Source organism: Rhinopithecus roxellana, chromosome 8 (genome assembly GCF_007565055.1).
Source record: "Rhinopithecus roxellana isolate Shanxi Qingling chromosome 8, ASM756505v1, whole genome shotgun sequence".
In the NCBI taxonomy this organism is placed as follows: Eukaryota; Metazoa; Chordata; class Mammalia; order Primates; family Cercopithecidae; genus Rhinopithecus; species Rhinopithecus roxellana.
The window spans coordinates 106,383,072-106,406,945 of NC_044556.1; the positions used below are offsets into that span (position 1 = coordinate 106,383,072).

Sequence of the window (23,874 nt, forward strand, 5' to 3'; positions counted from 1 at the left end):
ACCTGTAATCCCAGCTACTCAGGAGGCTGAGGCAGAGGAATCTCTTGAACCCAGGAGGCAGAGGTTGCAGTGAGCTGAGATTGCACCACGGCACCCCAGCCTGGGTGACAGAGCAAGACTCTGTCTCAAAAAAAAAAAAAAAAAAAAAAAAAAAAAAAAAAAAAAAAAAAAAAAAAAAAAAAAAAAAGAAAGGCTCATTAATAGTGAAAAACAAATCACCTCCTAGGAGAAGCTTACTCACAATTTTCTACACATGCGACCTATGTAGAAGCATGCCCGGCGACTGTGCCTGCACTCCTTGACTCTACCTCTGCACACAATGACTCAGCTAACCAGCACAATAAATGGCCTGCGTTCACTTTTGTTCAGGGAGGCACTGCTTTGGGAACTATCCCCAGTGTCCTCCTTACTTGTTAGAATTAATAAAATCCCCTTTTAAATTCCTCCTTGGGAGTAGTCATTGGACCGTCACCCAGCAAGCGATCAAACCCACCCATTGTGTGGGTTAACTGTAACAATAGTTAGCCATAGAGAGTTGTGATAAGAAGCCAAATAATAAAGCTCCTTTAAAATAAAGAATATTTATTTTAGAATACAGCTTGGCACATAGTAAACATGCACATGGTTTAAATGACTTTATATTGAGAAGTTACAGCTTTGCCATAAAAATGTATGGTATAGAAGGACAAAAAGAGAATGACAGAAAATAACCAAATAGAGTGAATGCTGGGGAAATCGAATACTTTCTCTAATGACACAGATAAAGGCACCTCCAGATGAGTTTACCATGGTTCACGCTGGCTTCACTGGGTTCCACAGAGACAGCCTATAGGCCAGAGGTTCTCTAGGACCAAGCCCTAGATGGGACACCTGCCCACAGGCAGGGAGTGAAACCCACTCCTCAATGGCCTTCCCACATATACCACAGAAGACACTTAAAATATTATCTCCAGCTCATCACACAACACCATCACACAAGCCAACCATTTCTTATTTAGAATATGGTTATATAGCTGGATGCGGTGGCTCATGCCTGTAATCCCAGCACTTTGGGAGGCTGAGGTGGGTGGATCATCTGAGGTCAGGAGTTGGAGACCAGCCTGGCCAATATGGTAAAACCCCATCTCTGCTGAAAATACAAAAATTAGCCTGGTGTGGTGGTATATGCTTATAATACCAGCCACTTAGGGAGTGGAGGCAGAAGAATCACTTGAACCCGGGAGGCGGAGGTTGCAGTGAGCCAAGATCGTGCCACTGCACTCCAGCCTGGGCAATAGAGCAAGACCCTGTCTCAAAAGAAAAAAAAAAGGTGATAATTACATAACTTTCAAGAGCAGCCCACATTTTTCTTAGAAGAACACAAGAGCATGGAGCACAAAAAGTAAACTAGGAAGAGCCACCACTCTGCTGACACTGGTTGGAGCTGATCACCCCAGGCATCCCTGCTTCTCAGACTCCTCCAGCGTACACACAGGAGAAAACCAATCCCTTCTGCCAGCGTCTGACGCGTCTGTCAGAGCACACATCCTTCCCGACATGGGCTAGAGAGGACTGCAGGGTCTGTCCTCAAGGCTGCTCCCATCCCTGGGGGCTGCTGACTCCAGGCAGCCAAACGTCTCCTGGGAGGCGTAGGTCATGTACACGAAGCCATCCTCATCCTTGTAGTCTCTGTAGATCTCTGCCATGGTTACGCTCGTGCTGACCAGGCTCTTGTTGTTCACCAGTAAGTAAAAGGCTTCCGTGGCTCTCAGGACCATGCGGCTCCTGGGATGTGCAGGAGGGTGGTGAGGGGGTGACCTGCGAGACAGCCCAGGGATCTGCAGCCTCGTGACACTCAAGAAGACTGAATTGCTCCCTCCTTCTTCCCTGAGATTTAGGAACTACAAGGCTTCCCATTTGGGTCAAAAGGGTGAGGCCATTCCATGGATGAAATATGAGAACACAAACAGGACAAGGAAACATGACAACACAAAAATGCTAAGCAAAGAACTTCTGTTTGTTATGAAATTAAATCTATTGGGCTGGGTGCAGCGGCTCACGCCTATAATCCCAGCACTTTGGGAGGTCGAGGCGGGCAGATCACGAGGTCAAGAGATAGAGGCCATCCTGGCCAACATGATAAAATCCAGTCTGTACTAAAAATACAAAAATTAGGCGGGCATGGTGGTGTGCACCTGTAGTCTCAGCTACTCGGGAGGCTGAGGCAGGAGAACCAGGAGGCGGAGATTGCACTGAGCTGAGATTGCACCACTGCACTCCAGCCTGGTGACAGAACAAGGGTGCATCTCAAGAAAAAACAAAACAAAACAAAACAAAAAAGAACGAAAGAAAAGAAATTAAAGCTATTTCCCTAGAGGTACAAAGGTGATGCACAGTCTCTCTGACATTTCACTTTTTTTTTTTTTGATTCCCCTGCCTCAGCCTCCCAAGTAGCTGGGATTACAGGCATGCAACACCACACCTGGGTAATTTTTGTATTTTTAGTAGAGATGGGGTTTTGCCATGTTGGCCAGGCTGGTCTTGAACTCCTGACCTCAGGTAATCCACCTGCCTTGGCCTCCCAAATTGCTGGGATTACAGTGTGAGCCACTGTGCTCAGCCCTAATCCTAACTTTCATTCTCCCTTGGCCACCTTCCATTCACATTGAACTGACCTTAACATGTAAGCTTGCCTAGAGAGAGGAAATCAGAATGCTCTTAAACAACTCAACAAAATAAAAAGAGGCCTGGGCAACATGGTGAGACCCCCATCTCTACAAAACATTTTTAAAATTAGCCAGGCACAGTGGTGCTTGCCTGTAGTCCCAGCTACTCAGGAGGCTGAGATGGGAGGATCACCTGAGCCCAGGAGGTCAAGGCTGCAGTAAACTAGGATCATGCCACTGCACTCCAGCCTGGGTGACAGAGCTAAATAAAGCAAAATAAAAAGACACTCATTCATCGTGTGTTCTCAAAGAAACAAGCTGCAACAGCAACGCAGTTTCCCAGCACTTTTCAACCCTGTTGAAAACTTACTCATCGGGTCTATTTACTTTACTCCCAAATCATTTTTTACTGAATCCATGTGTCAAGTGACGTCCTTTAAGCTTCAAGAATAGCTGCCTATTCTTTGCTGTACCTCTGGCTTAACCAAGGGAGGAGTGTGTTTGGGAGGTGCTTTTCTCTCTGTGTTCTGAGCAGGGAACGTTTCTTTTGGGGAAAAGTCCCCACCCCCAGGCGCACGTACACTTGGAAAAGGTACTGTTCTCTGCAAGGGACGCGCAGACTCCGTTTCAGACAGGATCTGAAACAAAGGATCTGCTGGACTAGCTTGAGAGCCAAGACTACTTTAGGAAATTCTTAGAAATGTTGGCAGCTCGTTTTTGTTGTTGTCGTCTGAGAGATTCTCCTTACCTAGTTAAAATAGAGTAATTCTTTCTTTTTTTTTTTGAGACAGAGTTTCACTCTTGTTGCCCAGGCCGGAGTGCAGTGGCACAATCTCGGTTCACTGGAACCTCCGCCTCCCAGGTTCAAGCGATTCTCCTGCCTCAACCTCCCAAGTAGCTGGGATTACAGGCACCCACCACCACCACGCCCGGCTAATTTTCGTATATTTAGTAGAGACGGGGGTTTCACCATATTGCCCAGGCTGGTCTCGAACTCCTAACTTCAGGCAATCCACCTGCCTCAGCCTTCCTAAGTGCTGGGATTACAGGTGTGAGCCACTGCGCCTGGGTTTAAAATAGAGTAATTCTAAGAGCATCTTTTCAGGGTACTAGTGAATCTAAAAGATGACTTCAGAAAAAGCCCTTTCCTCTGCACCCCCCTGACATACCCCTATCCCCAAAATAAAACCGTGAAAGGACGAAAGCCGAACAGCCCCGGCACACCCCGCGCACCTTCCTCCCCGGCATGCTCTGCGCCACCTACCGGATGATGCTGAGGAACTGGGTCATGGTCAGCTCCTGCGGGACCAGGAACTTAGTTTTGTCCAGCAGGGGCAGGAACGTCTCCCTGGGGTAGCGCTCCACTACCACCTGTCAAGAGTGTCAATCCTTAAGAATGTGACTCAGCCTGAGTCTTAGGAACTTGGAACAGAGAGAGGGAAGCTGTTGGCTGCTCTCGGTTTCTTCAAAGAACAGGCTGGGAACCCCACCCCCACGCCCCCCAGCGGAAGTCCAATGGTGTCTTACCGGGATCTTGTTGGGGAACTTTGCCCGGATTCCAGCAACTTCCTCTTGTCTGATTGCTGTGAATGTTTTAAGCACAAGGGAAGAAGCAAAGATCAAGAGAAGGCCAGCTCCTCTCCTCTCTTTCGAGTAACCCAGAAAACTACCCCAAGAAATTTACCCAAGCTCTTCCTCTGCTTGAAAGGTCTGACGCTTGGGATTTTCTGTGGAGGCGGCATTTCACTCAACAGCTGTGTCTGTTTTAAAAAGGAAAAAAAAAATGTCCCACAACCAGGAACCTAACTCGTTCCTCCAGCTGCTTCCAAACTGCCTGCAGGAGCTTGAAGGAGGCCCTTATGTAGGGCTGAGTGACATCAGGCCTCTCCTTTCCCTCCCCTCTCCCCACTCCCCCTCCCTGGGCAGCAGGAGGTCAGTTCTGATGCAAATGGAATCGCCACCTGCTTGCTGGTCAGAGAAAGCCACTTTGTTCATGACCAGTTCAAGATGTTTCTTTGCAAAAGAAATTAGGGTTTGTAATAAAATCATTGGCTGGGCAGCGGACTGTAGAGAGGTAAAACTGCCTTGTGCTGGGACGCTTTTGTACTTCAGTAGCAAGGGGAGTCCAAGCTGGATCCACCTCAGCCTGAAGTGTGTTGTGTAATTCTCGCAATGGTCCATGCCCTTTTTCACAGAACGAAACCTATACTAAGAAAGGTGAAGTGATTTGCCCAAGGGCACACAGCTAGTAAGAGAGGGAGTATGGATTAAAACCTAGAGTTGTATGCCGGGTGCAGTGGGCCACACCTGTAATCCCAGCACCTGGGAGGCTGAGGCGGGTGGATCACCTGGTCAACATGCTGAAATCCCATCTCTACTAAAAATACAAAAATTAGCCGGGTGTGGTGGCGGGCACCTGTAATCCCAGCTACTCAGGAGGCTGAGGCAGGAGAATCGCTTGAACCCAGGAGGCAGAGGTTGCAGTGAGCCAAAATCACACCATTGCACTCCAGCCTGGGCAACAAGAGCGAAACTTCATCTCAAACAAATCAACCAACCAACTAACCCAGAGTTGTTACAAGGAGGTCCAAGTACTTCCAATGTACTCCGGTATACTCCAAGCCCAATATACCCCAGTATACTCCAAGTCCAATATACTCCAGTGTATTCTGTCACTTAGTTTTCTCTGGGATAAAAGAAGGAAGGAAGGACAATTGTCCCCAAGATCTCGCTTTTGGAGTTAAGAAACTGGGCCTCTGGTCATACATAGGGGAAACCAAACTCCATTTCTCCTATATTCTCACAACACAGATCACTTTTGACGCTAGATGTGTGTGTGTGGGGTTGGGGAGATTCCCCATACACCGAGTAACCAGTTCTGCAGTGGACACCAGCTGGGTGTCTTCCAATCCAGCTCTGACACTGGCTACCTGGAGACAGTGTCAGATCCCACGGACTACGGGCTCTGTCCCACAAGACTGTCCCCCACTTGCAATGCCAGTTGCAAGCCCCAAGTTGTGTTTGTTGTTTGTTCGTTTTTTTGAAACAGTCTTGCTCTCTCTGCAATCTCTGACTCCTGAGTTCAAGCGATTTTTCCCAAGTAGCTGGGATTATAGGCAAGTGACACCATGTGTGGCTAATTTTTGTATTTTTAGTAGAGAGGGGGTTTCACCATGTTGGCTAGGCTGGTCTCAAACTCCTGACCTTATGATCCTCCTGCCTTGGCCTCCCAAAGAGCTGGGATTACAGGCATGAGCCACCGTGCCTGGACCCTAGCTTGTTTTCCCTGTGCTTCTGTTCTATGGGATATAAGTCAGGCTTCCGATAGCCCCCGCCTTGGGTTTCATTAATTGGCTAGAATGACTCACAGAACTCAGGGAAACACATTTACCGGCTTCTTACAAAGGATATCATGAAGGATACAGATGAAGAGATGCACAGGGCAAGGTGTGGGCGAAGGGCATGCCACCCTCCAGGAACCTCCACACATTCAGCTATCAGAACCTAGGCCTTCTGGGTTTTTATGAAGGCTTCATTATGTAGGCAAGATTGATTAAACCATTGGCCACTGGTAATCAATTTGACTTTCAACCCCTCTACCCTCCCCAGAGGCTGGAGGTGGGGCTAAAAATTCCGACCCTCTAATCTCACTTTTGTCTTTCTGGCAACCAGCCCCCATCCAGAAGCCACCCAGGGGCTGCCAGCCATCAGTCCACTGATGAGCTAAAAAGAGACACTTCCAGCACTTTGGGAGGCCGAGACGGGCGGATCACGAGGTCAGGAGATCAAGACCATCCTGGCTAACACGGTGAAACCCCGTCTCTACTAAAAAATACAAAAATCTAGCTGGGCGAGGTGGCGGGCGCCTGTAGTCCCAGTTACTCGGGAGGCTGAGGCAGGAGAATGGCGTGAATCCGGGAGGCGGAGCTTGCAGTGAGCTGAGATCTGGCCACTGCACTCCAGCCTGGGCGACAGAGCGAGACTCCATCTCAAAAAAAAAAAAAAAAAAAAAAAAAAAAAAAGAGACACTTACTGCTGGGAGCAGTGGCTCACGCCTGTAATCCCAGCACTTTGGGAGGCCAAGGTGGGTGGATCACTTGAGGTCAGGAGTTCGAGACCAGCTTGGCCAACATGACGACCCTGTCTCTACTAAAATACAAGAAAATTAGCTGGGCATGGTTGTGGTTGCCTGTTATCCCAACTACTCAGGAGACTGAGGTAGGAGAATCACTTGCAGCCAGGAGGCGGAGCTTGCAGTGAGCCGAGATTGTGCCACTGCATTTCAGCCTGGGCAACGGAGCGAGACTCTGCCTCAGAAAAAAAATAAAAATTAAAAATTAAAAAAAAAGAGACACCTATCACTTTGAAAATTCCAAGGATTCCACCGGGCACAGTGGCTCACACCTGTAATCCCAGCACTTTAGGAGGCTGAGGTGGGCAGATCACCTGAGGTCAGGAGTTCGAGACCCACTTGGCCATCATAGTGAAATCCCTGTCTTCACTAAAAATACAAAAATTTGCCAGGCATGGTGGTGGGTGCCTGTAATCCCAGCTACTCAGGATCCTGAGGTAGGAGAATCACTTGAAGCCAGGAGGCAGGCAGAGGTTGAAGTGAGCCAAGATTACACCACTGCACTCCAACCTGGGCAACAGAGTGAGGCTTCGTCTCAGAAACAAAAAACAGAAACAAACAAAAAAAGAAAATTCCAGGTGTTTTTAGAAGTTGTATGCCAGGAAATTGAATGAAAACTAAACATGTATTTCTCAATATCACAGGGCCTGAGAAATTAATCCCTTGCCTGGGACCAAAGGGACTAGGAAGCGCAAGACACAGCTCTTCCAGTTCCCGGGGCCAGGGGTTGCTTTGCGGTACTTACGCCCATTCAGGTAGCCTTTCAGACTCTGCAGAGCCAGAAGGCTTGCGTTTCCTTTGTCAGCAGTGTATGCCAGGATTTTCTGTAGTCATTCAGCAGTGAAGAGTCTTAAAATGAACAAAATGTGACAAAGGAGAAGAAGATAGTACATTTGCTGGGTGAACTGAAGGGCCTGACTCTTGGGGCTTTAGGTCAATGATAAGAAATAGATGTCAAGAGATTAAATGATGGCATCATTGAAAAGATAAGTGGCCTCATCCTCTTTCTCTGTCTTTAAAAAGAAGGCATCCCATCAGGTGTGAATAGTAAGGAACAGGTGTGCAGTGCTCTGCGCTAAAGTACCTCTCAAATCTACAATCTCATGTAAACTTTCCCAGCTGCCTTGCAGGTGGGAGGGGCAGGCGGGATGCTCACAGGGCTCAGGTCTAGATCATTCAGCCAGAATGCAAACTGAGGCGGGATCCAACCCAGACTGGCCAATCTCCAGGGGTAGCCCAGACTCTAAGACCAGGCAAAGTTGGTTCCAAGCCAGGCCTTCTCACCTGTGCACCTTAATTTCTGATCTTGGATACATGGCCTCACTTTAGTAAATATAGCTTTTAATGGTTATGGTCATCTGTAACTCAGAATAGTTATGTGAGGCTTAAATGAACTGGTTTCTGTAAAGCAGCTAGCATAGTGCCTGCCACTGCGCCTCAAGTATATGCATCTTCCCGTCACTTCCCCAAGCCATGGTTCCCCCAAATCTTTATAATCCCAAGAAACTTTATGTGCATTCGGGTCTGAATGCTGAAGGCAGAGGTAGAAGGAAATAGCGCTCAGCTGGGGCCAGGAGAAAATAAATCCCAGCTGTGGTGTTTGGTCAACAATTATAAGGGCTTTGAGATGCTTCCTAACCTTGCGTTTGGCTTTCTGGGCTGAGGCCTGGGGATTGCTATCTAGTCCAAGCAGGCTTGCCTCTCAGATGGAGGGGAGATGAAGGAGGTAATAGAATGAAGCACTGGGAAAAAACAAAATGCGGTAACACTTCCAGAATCCATCATCTTCCAGGCAGAGAAATGGGCTGGATCTTTTTTCTCTTTTATTTTTTTCTTTTTTTGGTGGGGGGAGGGGTGGTGGAGACGGAGTTTTGCTCTTGTTGCCCATGCTGGGGTGCAATGGCACGATCTCGGCTCACCGCAACCTCCGCCTTCCAGGTTCAAGTGATTCACCTGCCTAAGCTTCCCGAGTAGCTGGGATTACAGGCGTGTGCCACCACGCCCAGCTAATTTTGTATTTTTAGTAGAGATGGGGTTTCTCCATGTTGGTCAGGCTGGTCTCAAACTCCCGACCTAGGGTGATCCATCCGCCTTGGCCTCCCAAAGTGCTAGGATTACAGGTGTAAGCCGCGGTGCCTAGCCCGTTTTTGTCTTTTATTTTTTTTGGTGGGGGGGAGTTGAAAGCCATATTTTGAGGGGAGCAGTGTCTGGTGTGTCGTCTGATGGCATCGTGCTCCTGCCTGGTGCTTCTCTGGCAGTGGAGTGAGACCTAGGTGGCTGGGAGGTGACCAAAGCCACATACTATGGATGCTACGTGGATCGTGGGGAAGGAAATAGGAACAGTCCTGTGGAGAACAGCTGAAGCAAGAGTGCCCTCGCTTGATTAGGAGGTCTGTCTATCAAGATTTTAATTTCATTTTTGTTTTGTTTTGTTTTTTTGAAACAGGGTCTCACTCTGTTGCCCAGCCTGGAGTGCAGTGGGATGATCACAGGTCAGTGCAGCGTCAACCTTCTGGCTCAGGTGATCCTCTTGGCTCAGCCTCCCAAGTAGCTGAGACCATAGACTCACACCGCCATGCCTGGCTAATTTTTAAAAATTATTTGTAGAGATGGGGTCTCCCTATGTTGCCTCGGCTGGCCTCATACTCCTGGACTCAAAACAGTCCTTCTGCCTCAGCCTCCCAAAGTGCTGGGATTACAGGCATGAGCCACCATGTCCAGTCTACTAATATTTTAGTAAACACAAACCTGGCCGGGTGCAGTGGCTCATGCCTGTAATCCCAGCATTTTGGGAGGCTGAACTGAGAAGATTGCTTCAAGACAGGAGGTTGAGACTGGTCTGGGCAACAAGAGCGAAATGTTGTCCAAAAAAAAGAAAAAAAAAAAAAAAAAAAAAAAAAAAAAAAAAGACTGGGAGTGATGGCTCACGCCTGTAATCCCAGCACACTTTGGGAGGCTGAGGCGGGTGGATCACGAGGTCAGGAGTTTGAGACCAGCCTGGCCAGCATGGTGAAACCCCTTCTCTACTGAAAATACAAAAAATTAGCTGGGCATGATGGCACCTGCCTGTAGTCCCAGCTACTTGGGAGGCTGAGGCAAGATAATCACTTGAACGCGGCAGGTGGAGCTTGCAGTGAGCCGAGATCCTGCCATTGCACTCCAGCCTGAGTGACAGAGCGAGACTCCGTCTCAATTAAAAAAAAAAAAAAAGGTTCACAAAACTTGTCTGTATTCTTATCTGTAGTAGGCAATCTTGTGAATATGCAACAGACTTGTTATGCAAATGGAGATTTAAGATGAGGTTCTGAAAGGATCACCAGTCCTTGCCGCCATCGCTGCAGCCAGCCCTTACTATGTAAAGACTTGAGAACCACGAGTGGCCTTTCCAACTCTTGATGTTGGCTTTGCCCTGGTTCCCCCACAATTCTCTCCTTGCTCTCTATGCTTTTCTGGGATGATTTTTAATCATTCCTGAGGAGTTTCCTAAGGTGACTCAGCTTGTGCAATGTGATTAAAAATAAGATTGTCTCTTGGCAAGTGTGGATGTCTGGGGCTCAGGGAGTGACTGGGATAGATCAAGTTTGCTCCCTGTGGCTGCTGTCATTCATCCTTCCTGGCTACAAGATCTGATATAGGGAGAAACAAGTTTGGGAACTCTAACAACATGGAAGTGAGATGTGTACACCTAAAATAAGAGGTTGGCTGGGCGTGGTGGCTCACGCCTATAGTCCCAGCACTTTGGGAAGCCAAGGCAGAAGGATTGCTTGAGCCCAGGAGTTCAAGACTAGCCTGGGCAACATAGCAAGACCCTGTCTCTACAAAAAAAATTTAAAATTAGCCAGGCGTGGGGGCTTGTGCCTGTGGTCCCAGCTACCTGGGAGGCTGAGGAGGGAGGATTGCTTGAGCCTGGAAGGTTAAGGTTGAAATGAGCCATGAACACACTGCTGCACTCCAGCCTGGGTGACAGAGCAAGATCCTGTCTCAAAACTAAAACAATAAAAATAAAATAGACTGCTGCAGGTTAGAGAGATGTGTCCATTTTACAGAGGAGACAGATTATCAAACCTGCTTCAGAATGTTGCCTGACTCCTTGGTTAAACCTTCCCTGGGCTTTGTGGCTTCTCAAAGGGGAGATCTGAGATTTGGGACAGTGAGGGGATCCTACTGCTGCAGAGAGTTCCGAAACCTCCCAGTCTTGATCACATTCGCAGGATAGGAAGGCACTGCTCACAAGCTCCAGGTAGACAGCTGAAAATCAAACTTTATTTCATTCCATTTTATTTTTACTTTGATTGTCATGTGCCCCTTTAAGATGCTACTTACTGGCTGGGCTCAGTGGCTCACGCCTGTAATCCCAACACTTTGGGAGGCCAAGGCAGGTAGATTGCTTGAGGTCAGGAGTTCAAGACCAGTCTGACCAACATGGTGAAACCCCATCCCTATTAAAATATATATATACAAAAATTAGCCAGGCGTGGTGGCGCACGCCTGTAATCCCAGCTACTCGGGAGGCTGAGGCAGGAGAATTGCTTGAAGCCAGGCAGTGGAGGTTAAAGTGAGCCGAGATCGCGCTATTGCACTCCAGGCTAGGTGACAGAGCAAGACTCTATCTCAGAAAACAAACTAACAAACAAAGATGCTACTTACCCGTAATACTTATGTATCTGATCAACATGGGATAAAAACATTTTATTTAAGAGTCAGGCCATCCAGTGAAATAAATGATTCTGGTTCCCAGTCCCAAATGAGCCACAGAATCATGAAGTCACGTGAGCTCAAAATCTGCTTAGTTAACTTGTTAAATGGTTTTAGAACTGGCAATTTTGCTATCCTACCCCAAGGTGGGATTTTAAAAAGTCCATAATAGCTATTACATGACTGAAGGCAAGCCTTCATCTGTGCATCCCCAGTAGCTAGCACAGAGCCTGGCACATTGTACATGCTTATAAAAGTTGAATAGATTTATCTGCATGCAAATTGCTGACAGGGAAAAGGGCCCAGTTACAGAGTGATGTTGCTTGTAAAGTCCAGCAAGCAGGAAAGGCAAACTCATATCCAGAATACATGTTGATTACATGCAAAATGAATTGCAACCCCTAATACTGGGTAGAATGAGGCCCAAGTTGTCTACTTGCAACTGAGTTGTTTCTTCAAGGACTGTGCTATGTCATGGCCTCAGCACTGGTCTCTGTTGTTGAGTGATTGGACATTTGGCAACAGTGTAGCTACATCAGGCCCAGTGAATTGGGGTCCATACCGCTAAGCTCATGCATAACCTCTATCCTTGCCACCATGGATACTCCCTCTTTCATTTCTTGTTCCAGTCTTGGGAGAAGTAGGGGATGGTGGCCAAAGTCAACTGGTCAACTAGACAAACTGTAGTGCCTCCTCCATGTGGATGTTCTCCATGTGGGCGTGAACGTGTGGCACATAGATCTTTACGTTTCATGTCTACACCCACAGATCCATACTTATGCCCCTTCCCCAGACCTTTGTTTTTAAAATCTCTGATCTTCAAGTTTTTCTTCTTTAAGCCCCTGACCAACAGTCAAGTCATATGCCAGAGCCCATGAATCTGTATTTACCCAAGTAAAGCACTGGGTGTACTGCCCAAAGTTCTGCCCATCGGGAGGATTTCCCCTCAATACTGTCTCTCAGGGCCACCCTTGGTGCAGGTGCAGCCCAGTTTTGGCTTGCACCACTAAGCTACTCATCTGTAAATTAAGTTTAGCCTTTTTCTTCCTCTGTCAGTTGATCACAAGTGACCCTCCCCTGCAATGGCCAGTAGTGAACAAAGGAAGGGATATGGGTGCAACAGTGGTAGATTTCCTGGGGCTCTGGGCCACCTGATCATGCAGTTTACTTATGCCCTTGGCTTTGCACATGTCTGGTCCTACAAACACCACTTGCATTTTATGATGTGCTGCTGCCGCTAATGACTTCATGAGTCAGACAAAATATAGTTCATTATGGCCAGTTCTGGCCACGTTGCCTTTAAGTGGCTCATGGTCAAGTGATTTTTGAAAGATAAATCATTCTCTGCTGCAAATGGCATAACTAGGTTTCTGAACCCTAGCGAGCTACATTGCGAATCATAGATTGAAATTTACCATAGACCCACCCAGCGTCTTTTCCCACCATACCTACCTCTGTACCATACGGTCTGCCTGGTCATAGGGTACAAGTGGCAGGGGTGCTTTCAATAGAACTCTTCCTTACTCTGGCTCAACTTAAAGCTGGCAGCTTTTGTGTCCTCTAGAATATGAGTTGAGTCAGAATTCTCAAATGTGGCTATCTTTAGAACCCAAAGAAGCCAATCAGGCATTGCCTTTTCTTCTTTGTGGTGAAAGATGTGGCTGGGCGCGGTGGTTCACACTTGTAATCCTAGCACTTTGGGAAGCCGAGGAGGGTGGATCACCTGAGGTCAGGAGTTTGAGACCATCCTGGCCAACATGGTGAAACCCCGTCTCTACTAAAAATACAAAAATTAGCCAGGCGTGATGGCATGTACCTGTAGTTTCAACTACTTGGGAGGCTGAGGCAAGGGAATTGCTTGAACCCGGGAGGTGGAGGTTGCAGTGAGCCGAGATTGTGACACTGCACTCCAGCCTGAGCAACAGAGCAAGATTCTCAAAACAAACAAACAAACAAACAAACAAACAAACAAAAAAAAAAAACAAAAGAAAAAGAAAGAAAGGAAAGAAAAGAGAAAGATGTGTAATGCAATAATTTTTTCATTACTTTGGAGAGGATATCCTGGCATGCACAGACCACTGAATCTCTGAAGCTTCACTGATTTTGCAGCCCCCTGAGTCACTGGCAAATTTATGTCCCCCCTCTGGGGTGCATGTGTCTTATCAAGGCTTCCAATGTCCTTTTCACTCCTTGCTCATCTGATTAGATCAAATGATCATTGAAAGAGTGAACTAATGCCATGTTATTTGGGCTGTCCAGACAATCTATTTTTCTTTGGACTAAAATATGACAAAGGATGGGAGAATTAACATGGTCTTGGAGCAAGTCCATTAATTTATATAATTATCTGTCCTAAGTACATGCAAACTGTTTTTAGTTGTTTTTGGTGGTGATGAAAAAGAATCCATTTGCAAGATAAAGAACCAGATGCCATGCATCTCAGCCCATGTTAATATTTGCCAGCAGATGTTCTACATCTGGCAGAAGCAGCTGCAATTGGTGCTGCTGCTTGGCTGAGATTCCAAGAACTACCCTCGCATAACAGCAGCATCTTCCAAATTCCTTGCCAGGATCTAAAGTCCATATAATGGGAAAATGCTTTTTTTAAATTTTTTTTATTTTTTTGAGATGGAGTCTTGCTCTGTCACCCAGGCTGGAGTGCACTGGAGTGATCTCAGCTCACTGCAACCTCTGCCTCCCAGGTTCAAGCGATTCTACTGTCTCAGCCTCCTGAGTAGCTGGGATTACAGGCACATGCCGCCATACCTGGCTAATTTTGTATATGTTTAGTAGAGATGGGGTTTCACCATGTTGCCCAGGCTCATCTCAAACTCCTGAGCTCAGGTGATCAACTCTCCTCGGCCTCCCAAAGTGCTAGGAGCTTACAGGCGTGAGCTACCATGCTCAGCCAGGAAAATGCGCTTATATCAATAATTTCTCCCTTCACCTTATTTTATGTTCCATGCCTTCCCACCCCACTTTTGCCTCCTTTCCAGGGCATTCAGAATCCAGGTCCACATGTTCTCTTCTGGGTCCTGGGGGTACATAGTGGCTCCATCCAGCATCTCCTCTGAGAGGAAGACAGGCACCCCCTCTCCTGCTGGCCATTATGCTAATGACCAAATAGAGGTCACAGTTATGTCATAACCTAAACCTAGTTATTAGCACAATGGCCAGCAGAAGAGGTGAGGCTTATCCTCTGTTGTCTTGGAAGGCAAATGAGTCCACATAATCTTCAGGCAAGAGGGAAAATACCTTTTCCCGGCAAAAACAGGCCAGGCCTTTCAAGGGGTTCAAGATTTTCAAGTGCATTGACCCAGATTTATCCATCCCAAATTATAGGTTCCAATACTTCCCAACCAGTGCCCTGACCTTGGCATAGCAGACATGCCTAGACTGACAGTTCAGCCTTCTCTGGTGTTCTATTACTCCTGTAACTGTGCTTTGGCCCTAATCCTTTTTCTGTCCTGTAGATAATGGATACGAGTCTCAGCCAAGGAGGCCCTCAGGGTTTCGTGTCCTACGTCCGGGGTGCATATGTCTTACCAAGGCTTCCAAAAGAAGTCTCACTCCTTGCTCACCTGATCAAATCAACATAATGTCATTGATTAGATCAATATGATGTCATCAATTAAAGAATTGATCAGGGCTGGGTGTGGTGGCTCACGCCTGTAATCCCAGCACTTTGGGAAGTCGAAGCAGGTGGATCACATGAGGCCAGGAGTTTGAGACCAGCCTGACCAACATGGTGAAACCTCGTCTCTACTAAAAATGCAAAAATTAGATGGGTGTGGTGGTGCATGTCTGTAATCTCACCTACTTGGGAGGCTGAGACAGGAGAATCACTTGAGCCCAGGAGGAGGAGGTTGCAGTGAGCCGATATCATGTCACTGCACTCCAGCCTGGGTGACTGAGTGAGACTGTCTCAAAAAAAAGAATTGATGATTAATCATTTTCAGCCTTTCATTAACTTTCTGGAAAGCGTCAATAGCCACCAGTAATAGCTATCTGACTCTATAGTCCTTATAATTACTTTTTCTTTAATTCTCAAGCCACCAATGACTTCCTTCCACCATTTACCACCCAGTTCACCAATACCCCCACAGCTGGGCAATCAGTGCTTCAGTTCCAGACAAGGGATCTGGGCACTCTAACTCTGCATCCACCACAGTCTTCACCATTGTTGTCATTATCTTCATTCGTTAAATTTTACCATGTACAGTCATTGTGCTAGGGGTGGAAACTAATCTTTATGGAGCACATACCCATGTTAAGCATTGAGATATGATTAATCTACCTTCTTATTTAATCTTTCTGGAAAAGAAAAAGACACCTGAAACTCAGAGAGTTGAGGTAATTTGCTCAAGATCACTCAGTCGGTGAGATTTGAGCCTACAACTTTATGCCACTGAAACCCGTTACGACATAATGCTTTCCATTCTAGAATTTGTTTTTATTATTTATTTATTATTATTATTTCTTGAGATGTAGTCTTGCTCTGTCATCCAGGGTGGAGTGCAGTGGTGCAATCTTGGCTCACTGCAACTTCTGCTTCCTGGGTTCAAGCAATTCTCCTGCCTCAGCCTCCCGAGTAGCTGGGATTATAGGAGCCCACCACCACACCTGCCTAGCTTTTGTATTTTTAGTAGAGACAGGGTTTCATCATGTTGGCCAGGCTGGTCCCGAACTACTGACCTCAGGCGATCCACCCACCTTGGCCTCCCAAAGTGCTGGGATTACAGGCATGAGCCACTGCACCTGGCCTCTGTTCTAGAATTTTCAAAGTTGGCTTAAAATAGAACCATCACCATCATAAGGAAAGTGCTTCCTGAAACATTTCCCTGCAGCTCCAGGGTTAGGGCCCTGCATGCACAAAACCTCTATCCTTTATGCTGGAGGGACTCCCAACATCTTATTAAAACAGACTCTGCGCCTGAGATTCCCCCAAAGTACAAATAACCCAGCTCCCAACGCCTTTTCTCACAGGTACAACCATTGTAAATAAAGGTCAAGTGGCCCAGACTGTGGCCGGGCAGGCTGTTTCCAGATCCTTGCCTGCCAGAAGGAATGAGCTGTGGCCGTTTTCCCAGCTCCGGCCATCCACTGCCAGAAAGCCCAGCTTCTCCTGCTCTGTGACTCAGCCTTGCAGGTGTTTGCATCTCACCCCCACGCCACCACCCAGGATGAAGAATGATGCGCTCACATCAGGAGGCATTAATGGCTTAGTAATCCCTTAGACACAGGAAAGTAGCAAAGGGGGGAAAATCTAATGTGACGGGCGAGGGAGTCTGGAAGCTGGCTGGGGAAGGACTGCAGGCCTTCCTAGAGGTAGCCAGCTGTCAAATTCCTTTTTTCAAGAGCCAGAGGCATTTCTTGTTTTCAGCATCTGTTGTGCTCAGGATCTGCCTGGACCTGAAGGAAACTGGGCATTAGTCCTGTTGTCTACTAGGAAACCCACTTCTAGCACTTTTAGAGGTGGGAGGAGGTTGCAGCAGTGACCTCCCACGAGAGTCTGCTGCTCTGAAGTCCTGGGAATGTATCAGCTTTGACTCCAGCCTTAATGCAAGCTGAGTCAGACACGTCTCAGCACCCTGATTCTGGGAGTTTACTTCTTGCCAGTGAACTTCAGCTTTCTAACTGTAAAAATGAAGACAAGTTATTGTCCAGCCTGGGCAGCATAGCAAGATCTCATCTCTTAAAAAAATGGAGACAATTATTTTGGCTTCACAACAATATAATTTTTTTTTTTTTTTTTTTTTTTTTTTTTTTTTGTGAGACAGAGTCTTGCTCTGTCGTCCAGGCTGGATTGCAATGGCATGATCTCGGCTCACTGCAACCTCCACTGCCTGGGTTCAAGCGATTCTCCTGCTGCAGCCTCCCAAGTAGCTGGGATTACAGGTGTGTGCCACCACGTTCAGCTAATTTTTGTATTTTTAGTAGAGATGGGGCTTTGCCATGTTGGTCAGACTGGTCTCAAACTCCTGACCTCAGGTGATCCGCCTGCCTCGGCCTCCCAAGGATTGCAGACGTGAGCCACCACACCCGGCAACAATGTTCATTCATTCTTAATTCCCCAAATATTTATAGTATCTAACATGTGATAAGTGTACTAGTATGTTATAGGGATACAACAGAAAAGTAAAAACTAGGCCAGGCCTGGTGGCTCATGCCTGTAATACCAGCACTTTGGGAGGCCGAGGCAGGTGGATCACCTGAGTTTGGGAGTTTGAGGCCAGCCTGGCCAACATGGTGAAACCCTCATCTCTACTAAAAAAATACAAAAATTAGCTGGGTATGGTGGCAGGCACCTGTAATTCTGACTACTTGGGAGGCAGAGGTGGGAGAATTGCTTGAACCCGGGAGGCAGAGGTTGCAGTGAGCCAAGATCACACCATTGCACTCCAGCCTGGGTGGCAAGAGCAAAACTCTGTTTAAAAAAAAATACCCACAGCATCTCTTACATCAAGCTACAGCTTAGTGGGGCAGCAGATGATGATCAAAGGAACTCAACTGTGCCACATGTGATGAAGAGGAGTCCATGGTGCAGGGAGAGAGTTTCTTAGGGGATCTGACTTGGTTGATGTAGAGGAAGGTCAAGGAAGTTTTCCTAAAGTGATATTTGAGCTCATGTGGTGTTAGCCAGGCAAAGCAAGGCAATGGAGTGAGGTGGGAAGAGGGGGTAGGGCAGTGTTTGAAGCAATGGTAATAGCTTTGGAAAGAGGGAATATGGTTTGTTTAAGAAAGTGCTAGAAGCCAGCATGCTGGCATGTGCCTACAGTCTCAACCACTGAGGAGGCCAAGGTAGGATGATTGCCTGAACCCAGGAGTTTAAAGCCAGCCTGGGCAACATAGGCCCCATCTGTTAAAGAAAAAAAAGAGAGAGAGAAGGGAAGAAAGTACTGGAGGCCACTGTGGCTGGGACCTCCAGGAGGAAAACCATGCGGAATGGGGCTGAGGTCTCAGGGGCCCTGCAGTGTGATTTTTATTATAAAGTCAACGCAAACCACTGAAACCATCTAAGCAGAGAATAATGGATTCAATTTTCAGTTTGAAAAAATTGTTCAGGGAGGACTGTGGAGAATAGACTGGAGGTGGGGCTATTGTCATTGTTTAGTGGAGAAAAGTTGGAAGTTTGGCTTAAGATCAATGGCACAGAATGAAATGTCTCTAAGTTTATGGCTTAAGCAACTGGAGTTCATGTTGGAGAGAGCTGAAGACATGGGTGTTGCTGAGCTGCCTGGGAGAAAATATCTAGTAAGAAAAGAGGGGAGATAGGTCGGAGCCTATAGCAAGCAATTCTAATCATCAAAGACGGTAGAGAAGAGGCTGAGCCTGCCAATGAGACAGAAGTGAATTAATGAGATGGGGGTGAAACCAGAGGCTGTGTCTGATGGAAGCAAGGTGTATGCCTCAAAGGAGGGACTGTCCCTCAAATCTTGCTGAGGACTGAAAAAGAGGGAAAATGCTATTTTTTTCTTTCTTTCTTTCTTTCTTTCTTTCTTTCTTTCTTTCTTTCTTTCTTTCTTTCTTTCTTTCTTTCTTTCTTTCTTTCTTTTCTTTCTTTCTTTCTTTCTTTCAGACAGGGTCTTGCTCTGTTGCTCAGGCTGGACTGCAGTGGCATGATCACAGCTCACTGCAACCTCAACTTCCCAGGCTCCAGTGATCCTCCCGACTGAGCCTCCTACGTAACTGGGACCACAGTTGCACACCATCGTGCCTGGCCAACTTTTGTGTTTTTGGTAGAGACGGGGTTTTACCATGTTTCCCAGGCTGGTCTCGAATCCCTGAGCGCAAGCGATCCACCCACCTCGACCTCCCAAAGTGTTAGGATTACAGCTGTAAGCCACTATGCCTGGCCACACTTTTGTTTTTTTTTTTTACACATGCAGGTCATTTAAGTACTGAGAAGCAGCTGATGTGTTTGGGTGATATTTGCAGATTGAATGGAATAAGGCATGGTTTCTTAAACTTCAATCATTTGTATGTCATGCTAAGGGCATCTATAATAGCCCTGTAATACTATTACTTAACAGTTTTTCCTGGCCGGGCGCAGTGGCTCACGCCTGTAATCCCAGCACTTTGGGAGGCCAAGGCGGGTGGATCACGAGATCAGGAGATTGAGACTATCCTGGCTAACACGGTAAAACCCCGTCTCTACTAAAAATACAAAAAAATTAGCCAGGTGAGGTGGCGGGCACCTGTAGTCCCAGCTACTCAGGAGGCTGAGGCAGGAGAATGGTGTGAACCCGGGAGGCGGAGCTTGCAGTGAGCTGAGGTCGGGCCACTGCACTCCAGCCTGGGCAACACAGGGAGACTCTGTCTCAAAAAAAAAAAAAAAAAAAAAAAGTTTTGCCTTAAATTACTTAATTTCTTTTTAACATGGCACATTTATTTTGAAAGGAAAGTTTTTTTTTTTTTTTTTTTTTTTTTTTTTAGACGGGCTCTTGCTCTTTCTCCCAGGCTGGAGTGCAGTGGTGCGATCTCGGCTCACTGCAAGCTCCGCCTCCTGGTTCCTGCCATTCTCCTGCCTCAGCCTCCCGAGTAGCTGGGACTACAGGTGCCCGCCACCACACCTGGCTAATTTTTTGTGTTTTTAGTAGAGACGGGGTTTCACAGTATTAGCCAGGATGGTCTCCATCTCCTGACCTCGTGATCCGCCCACCTCAGCCTCCCAAAGTGCTGGGATTACAGGCGTGAGCCACCGCGCCGGGCCAAATAAATGTTATTTTTAAATTAAAGCACCGCTGGTTACTTTAGATATCATATTGTTATCCCAGTTGACAAAGATCCCCATAACCTGGCCTCTGTCTAACTCTCTTCTGTTCCTGTGTACCCTTTTTAAAATAACAAGGAGGTTCTCAATCTGCAGACTATGATATGGGGAATGAAAGATAGCTTAGGAATGGAGAAAAAGGGGAAGGCAGGAGAGGTTGTGGAAAAGGTTTATTTTTTTTTTACATTAATTTTTGTAGAGACAGCATCTTGCTCTGTTGCCCAGACTGGTCTTGAACTCCTAGGCTCAAGTGATTCTCTTAACTTGGCCTCCCATAGTGCTGGGATTATAGGTGTGAGCCACGGCACCTGAGTGGAAAAGGGTTTTTCTTCAGTCATTGACATCATCAGCATGTCCTGTTTGGCCTTGTCTTGTTCACTGGGAGCCTCCAAGTTTCTCTCTATGACAAGGAAAGGATTAGATGTAAAGAGGAGGGATTCAGAGATATATGTCCTATCTACTCAGACTGGGCCATCCCTATCTAAATCTTCCTGCTCATCACACATAGCCATCGACTCCTGGAACAGGAAATTGAGGGACGGAGAAATCTAAGGAAAAAACAGAACTCCTAAATATGCCTCCTCACACCTAAGGTCAAGTGCAAATCCCAGGCAGGACTCTTCATGGTCTGATCTCAAGCCCTCCAACCCTGTGTGTCATCCTGCACAGCACACCCTCCAGCCCAGCTCCTCCTTGCCCCACTAGCACCCATTCCAATTTCTTCCTCCAAGCCTTGAATTTTTATGCTTGCATCTTAGATGCTCTTGGTGTTTCCTTTCGATCTTGCACGGATCTTACTCCAGGGAATATCTTTTATCCTAAAATATCTCCTGTAGTTATGGCATTGACAGGTGCATTTATATTTAACTTTGAATGTGCTCATGGGCTCAGTGAATGTGAATGGATTTGGCTTACTCTCATACAATAATTAGTGAGGATTGCGCGATATGCAAAGATGTGCTTGATACAGCTGCTTCGGTCATTGGGGAGGTATGAGTGGATCATGTCTTCTCTGTTTATGTTCTCAATTGTGCATCAACTGGGCTATTTGTTTCCAGCCTCAGGAGCTCTGTTTAAGCCAAGAACACAGCTGGGAATGTTCCTCTCCTGGGTGGCAAGTGTTACAGAATGATTCAAATCATGGAAAAGCACGTACTTAAAACTATCCAAGGGCTGCCAGGCCACCTTTAAATCTCTCTCTTTAAAGTGTTAGCTTTTTGGTATATGGATTTTTGGTGTTTTGGTGAATAAAATTACTAACACAATCTACTTTGGAGATATACATACATATATATAAAATATATATTTAGACAGAGTCTTGCTCTGTTGCCCACTTGCTCTGTCTCCCAGGCTGGAGTGCAGTGGTGCAATCTTGATTCACTGCACCCTCCACCTCCCGGGTTCAAGCAATTCTCCTGTCTCAGCCTCCCAAGTAGCTGGGACTACAGGCACGTGCCACCACGCCTGGCTACTTTTTGTATTTTTAGTAGAGACAGGGTTTCACCATATTGGCCAGGCTGGTCTCGAACTCCTAACCTCAGGTGATCCACCCATCTGGGCCTCCCAAAGTGCTGGGATTATAGGCATGAGCCACTGTGCCCAGCCTGGACTGATATATTGGATTAAAAATTTGAATTATAGGCTGGTCATGGTGGCTCATGCCTGTAATCCCAGAACTTTGGGAGGCCAAGGCGGGCGGATCAGGATGAAGTCAGGAGATCGAGACCATCCTGGTTAACATAGTGAAACCCCATCTCTACTAAAAATACAAAAAATTAGCCAGATGTGGCATGCACCTATAGTCCCAGCTGCTTGGGAGGCTGAGGCAGGAGAATCACTTGAACCAAGGAGGCAGAGGTTGCAGTGAGCTGAGATGGCACCACTGCACTCCAACTGGGTGACAGGGTGAGACTTTGTCTCATAAAATAAACAAACAAGCAAAAAAACTGCCTGGGCGACAGAGTGAGACTTTGTCTCAAAAACAAACAAACAAACAAAAACACTTAAAAAATAAAAATTTGAATTATCTTCAAATGTGATGGGGCTATGTGCTTACCAAAAATAAAATAAAATAAAATAATGAAATAAAATAAAATAAAATACTACCGAGGTACACGAAGACTAAACTGCCCCTTGGACATGTGCACAATGGGTAAAATGTGCCCCTCCCGCCCCTGCCCGGCTTCCTACCAAGGCCGTTGACTCTTTGTTGCCCTCTGCTGTTCCTCATGTTGGCTACATCGAGTTACTGCAAATAGAAACAACTACAAACTGACCGAGTGACAAATAATCACATTGAACAAATTTCCTGACTGGTTTTAACAGCATCGACATGAATGTTCCATTCTCAGTTACTGAAGATGAAATTCTAAACATTAACTAGTTAATACTTTCAAAAATTTCTCCCAAAATTGGTAAAAATTAGAATCAAAAATTCTGTTATGAAATAAAACACTTCTATTACATTTCTCAGCCTAAAATTTGGCATTTCATGTGATAGAATTAATTCTAGATAGTTCTTATTTCTTTTAAAATATTTGAAATATTATTTCTGTTTTTTTCCAGAACACAAACTTTTTTTTTTTTTTTTTTTTTTGTCACCCGTGCTGGAGTGCAGTGGCACAGTCTCAGCTCACTGCAACTTCCGCCTCCTGGGTTTAAGCGATTCTCCTGTCTCAGCCTCCCAAGTAGCTGAGATTACAGGCATGTGCCACCATGCCTGGCTAATTTTTTTTTTTTTTTTTGTATTTTTAGTAGAAACAAGGTTTCACCATGTTGGCCAGGCTGGTCTCGAACTCCTGACCTCAGGTGATCTGCCCGACTAAGCCTCCCAAAGTGCTGAGATTACAGGCATGAGCCACTGCACCCGGCCTGAACTCACTCTCTCTCTCTCTATATATATATTTTGCTGCGCCACTCAACGAAAGGGACACTTTATTGAGGCTCCAGGGCCATGGGGCCTGGGCAGGAGGTTGCCCTTCAAGGAAAGAAGAGCCTTATTTGACCTTCTTCTTGGGGCAGAGGTTGTTGGTGTGGCCACACTTCTTCTTGCGGCAGTTAACAGCACGAGGGTGAAGGCGAGCATAGCACTTGCGGCAGATCATCTTGTCGCAGCTGTATTTCTGGGCAAGCTGGCGGAGGGAAGGCTCAATAATGCCACCTTGCAGGCGCAACACCAGGTGCAGGGTGGACTCTTTCTGGATGTTGTAGTCTGAGAGAGTGCGGCCATCTTCCAGCTGTTTGCCAGCAAATATCAGATGCTACTGGTCAGGTGGGATACCCTCCTTGTGTTGAACTTTGGCTTTGTCATTCTCAATGGTGTCACTGGGCTCGACCTCAAGGGGGATGGTTTTGCCTGTGAGGGTCTTCACAAAGATCTGCATGTTTGCATCTGCCGCACGACTGCCACCACCAACCAGCTCAGCCGCCTTGCTCCAAAATATATTAAAAATTCAAGAAATACTCAAAACTGACAAGAGTTTAAAAAGCCATTTTTGATATGCTGATACATTTGAATGAGATGATTTTCCTGTGTAGCCTCATTTTGGGTTATGATTTGATGTATTTAAGCATTTCCTTTTTGTGCAATAAGCCTCATGGCTGCTCACTTAATGCAGGCACTTAATGTG

General features: G+C 46.5%; 1 protein-coding gene and 1 pseudogene across 2 annotated transcripts; both read right to left on the minus strand.

Annotated features, from left to right (window-relative positions):
* Nucleotides 1-807: 807 nt before the first annotated feature.
* Nucleotides 808-4,477, minus strand: MAP1LC3C (microtubule associated protein 1 light chain 3 gamma). Its single transcript, XM_010384707.2, has 4 exons — nucleotides 4,330-4,477; nucleotides 4,173-4,228; nucleotides 3,910-4,016; nucleotides 808-1,764 (listed from the first exon to the last, which is right to left on the minus strand). Exons 1-4 carry the CDS (start codon nucleotides 4,385-4,387, stop codon nucleotides 1,542-1,544), a joined length of 444 nt encoding a protein of 147 aa, XP_010383009.1. The 5' UTR covers nucleotides 4,388-4,477; the 3' UTR covers nucleotides 808-1,541.
* An 18,677-nt stretch (nucleotides 4,478-23,154) lies between these two features.
* Nucleotides 23,155-23,634, minus strand: LOC104679211 (annotated as a pseudogene). The gene has a single exon (XR_750293.2). The product of XR_750293.2 is annotated as a ubiquitin-60S ribosomal protein L40 pseudogene (transcript).
* Between the last annotated feature and the right edge of the window lie 240 nt (nucleotides 23,635-23,874).

Bases quoted from the DNA above. Each gene is read 5' to 3' on its own strand.
- MAP1LC3C (XM_010384707.2), bottom strand. From the start codon at position 4,387: ATGCCGCCTCCACAGAAAATCCCAAGCGTCAGACCTTTCAAGCAGAGG. The intron at 4,229-4,329 runs GTAAATTTCTTG...AAACATTCACAG, and splicing joins CAAGCAGAGGAAGAGCTTGG to CAATCAGACAAGAGGAAGTT. The intron at 4,017-4,172 runs GTAAGACACCAT...CACTCTTGACAG, and splicing joins AGTTCCCCAACAAGATCCCG to GTGGTAGTGGAGCGCTACCC.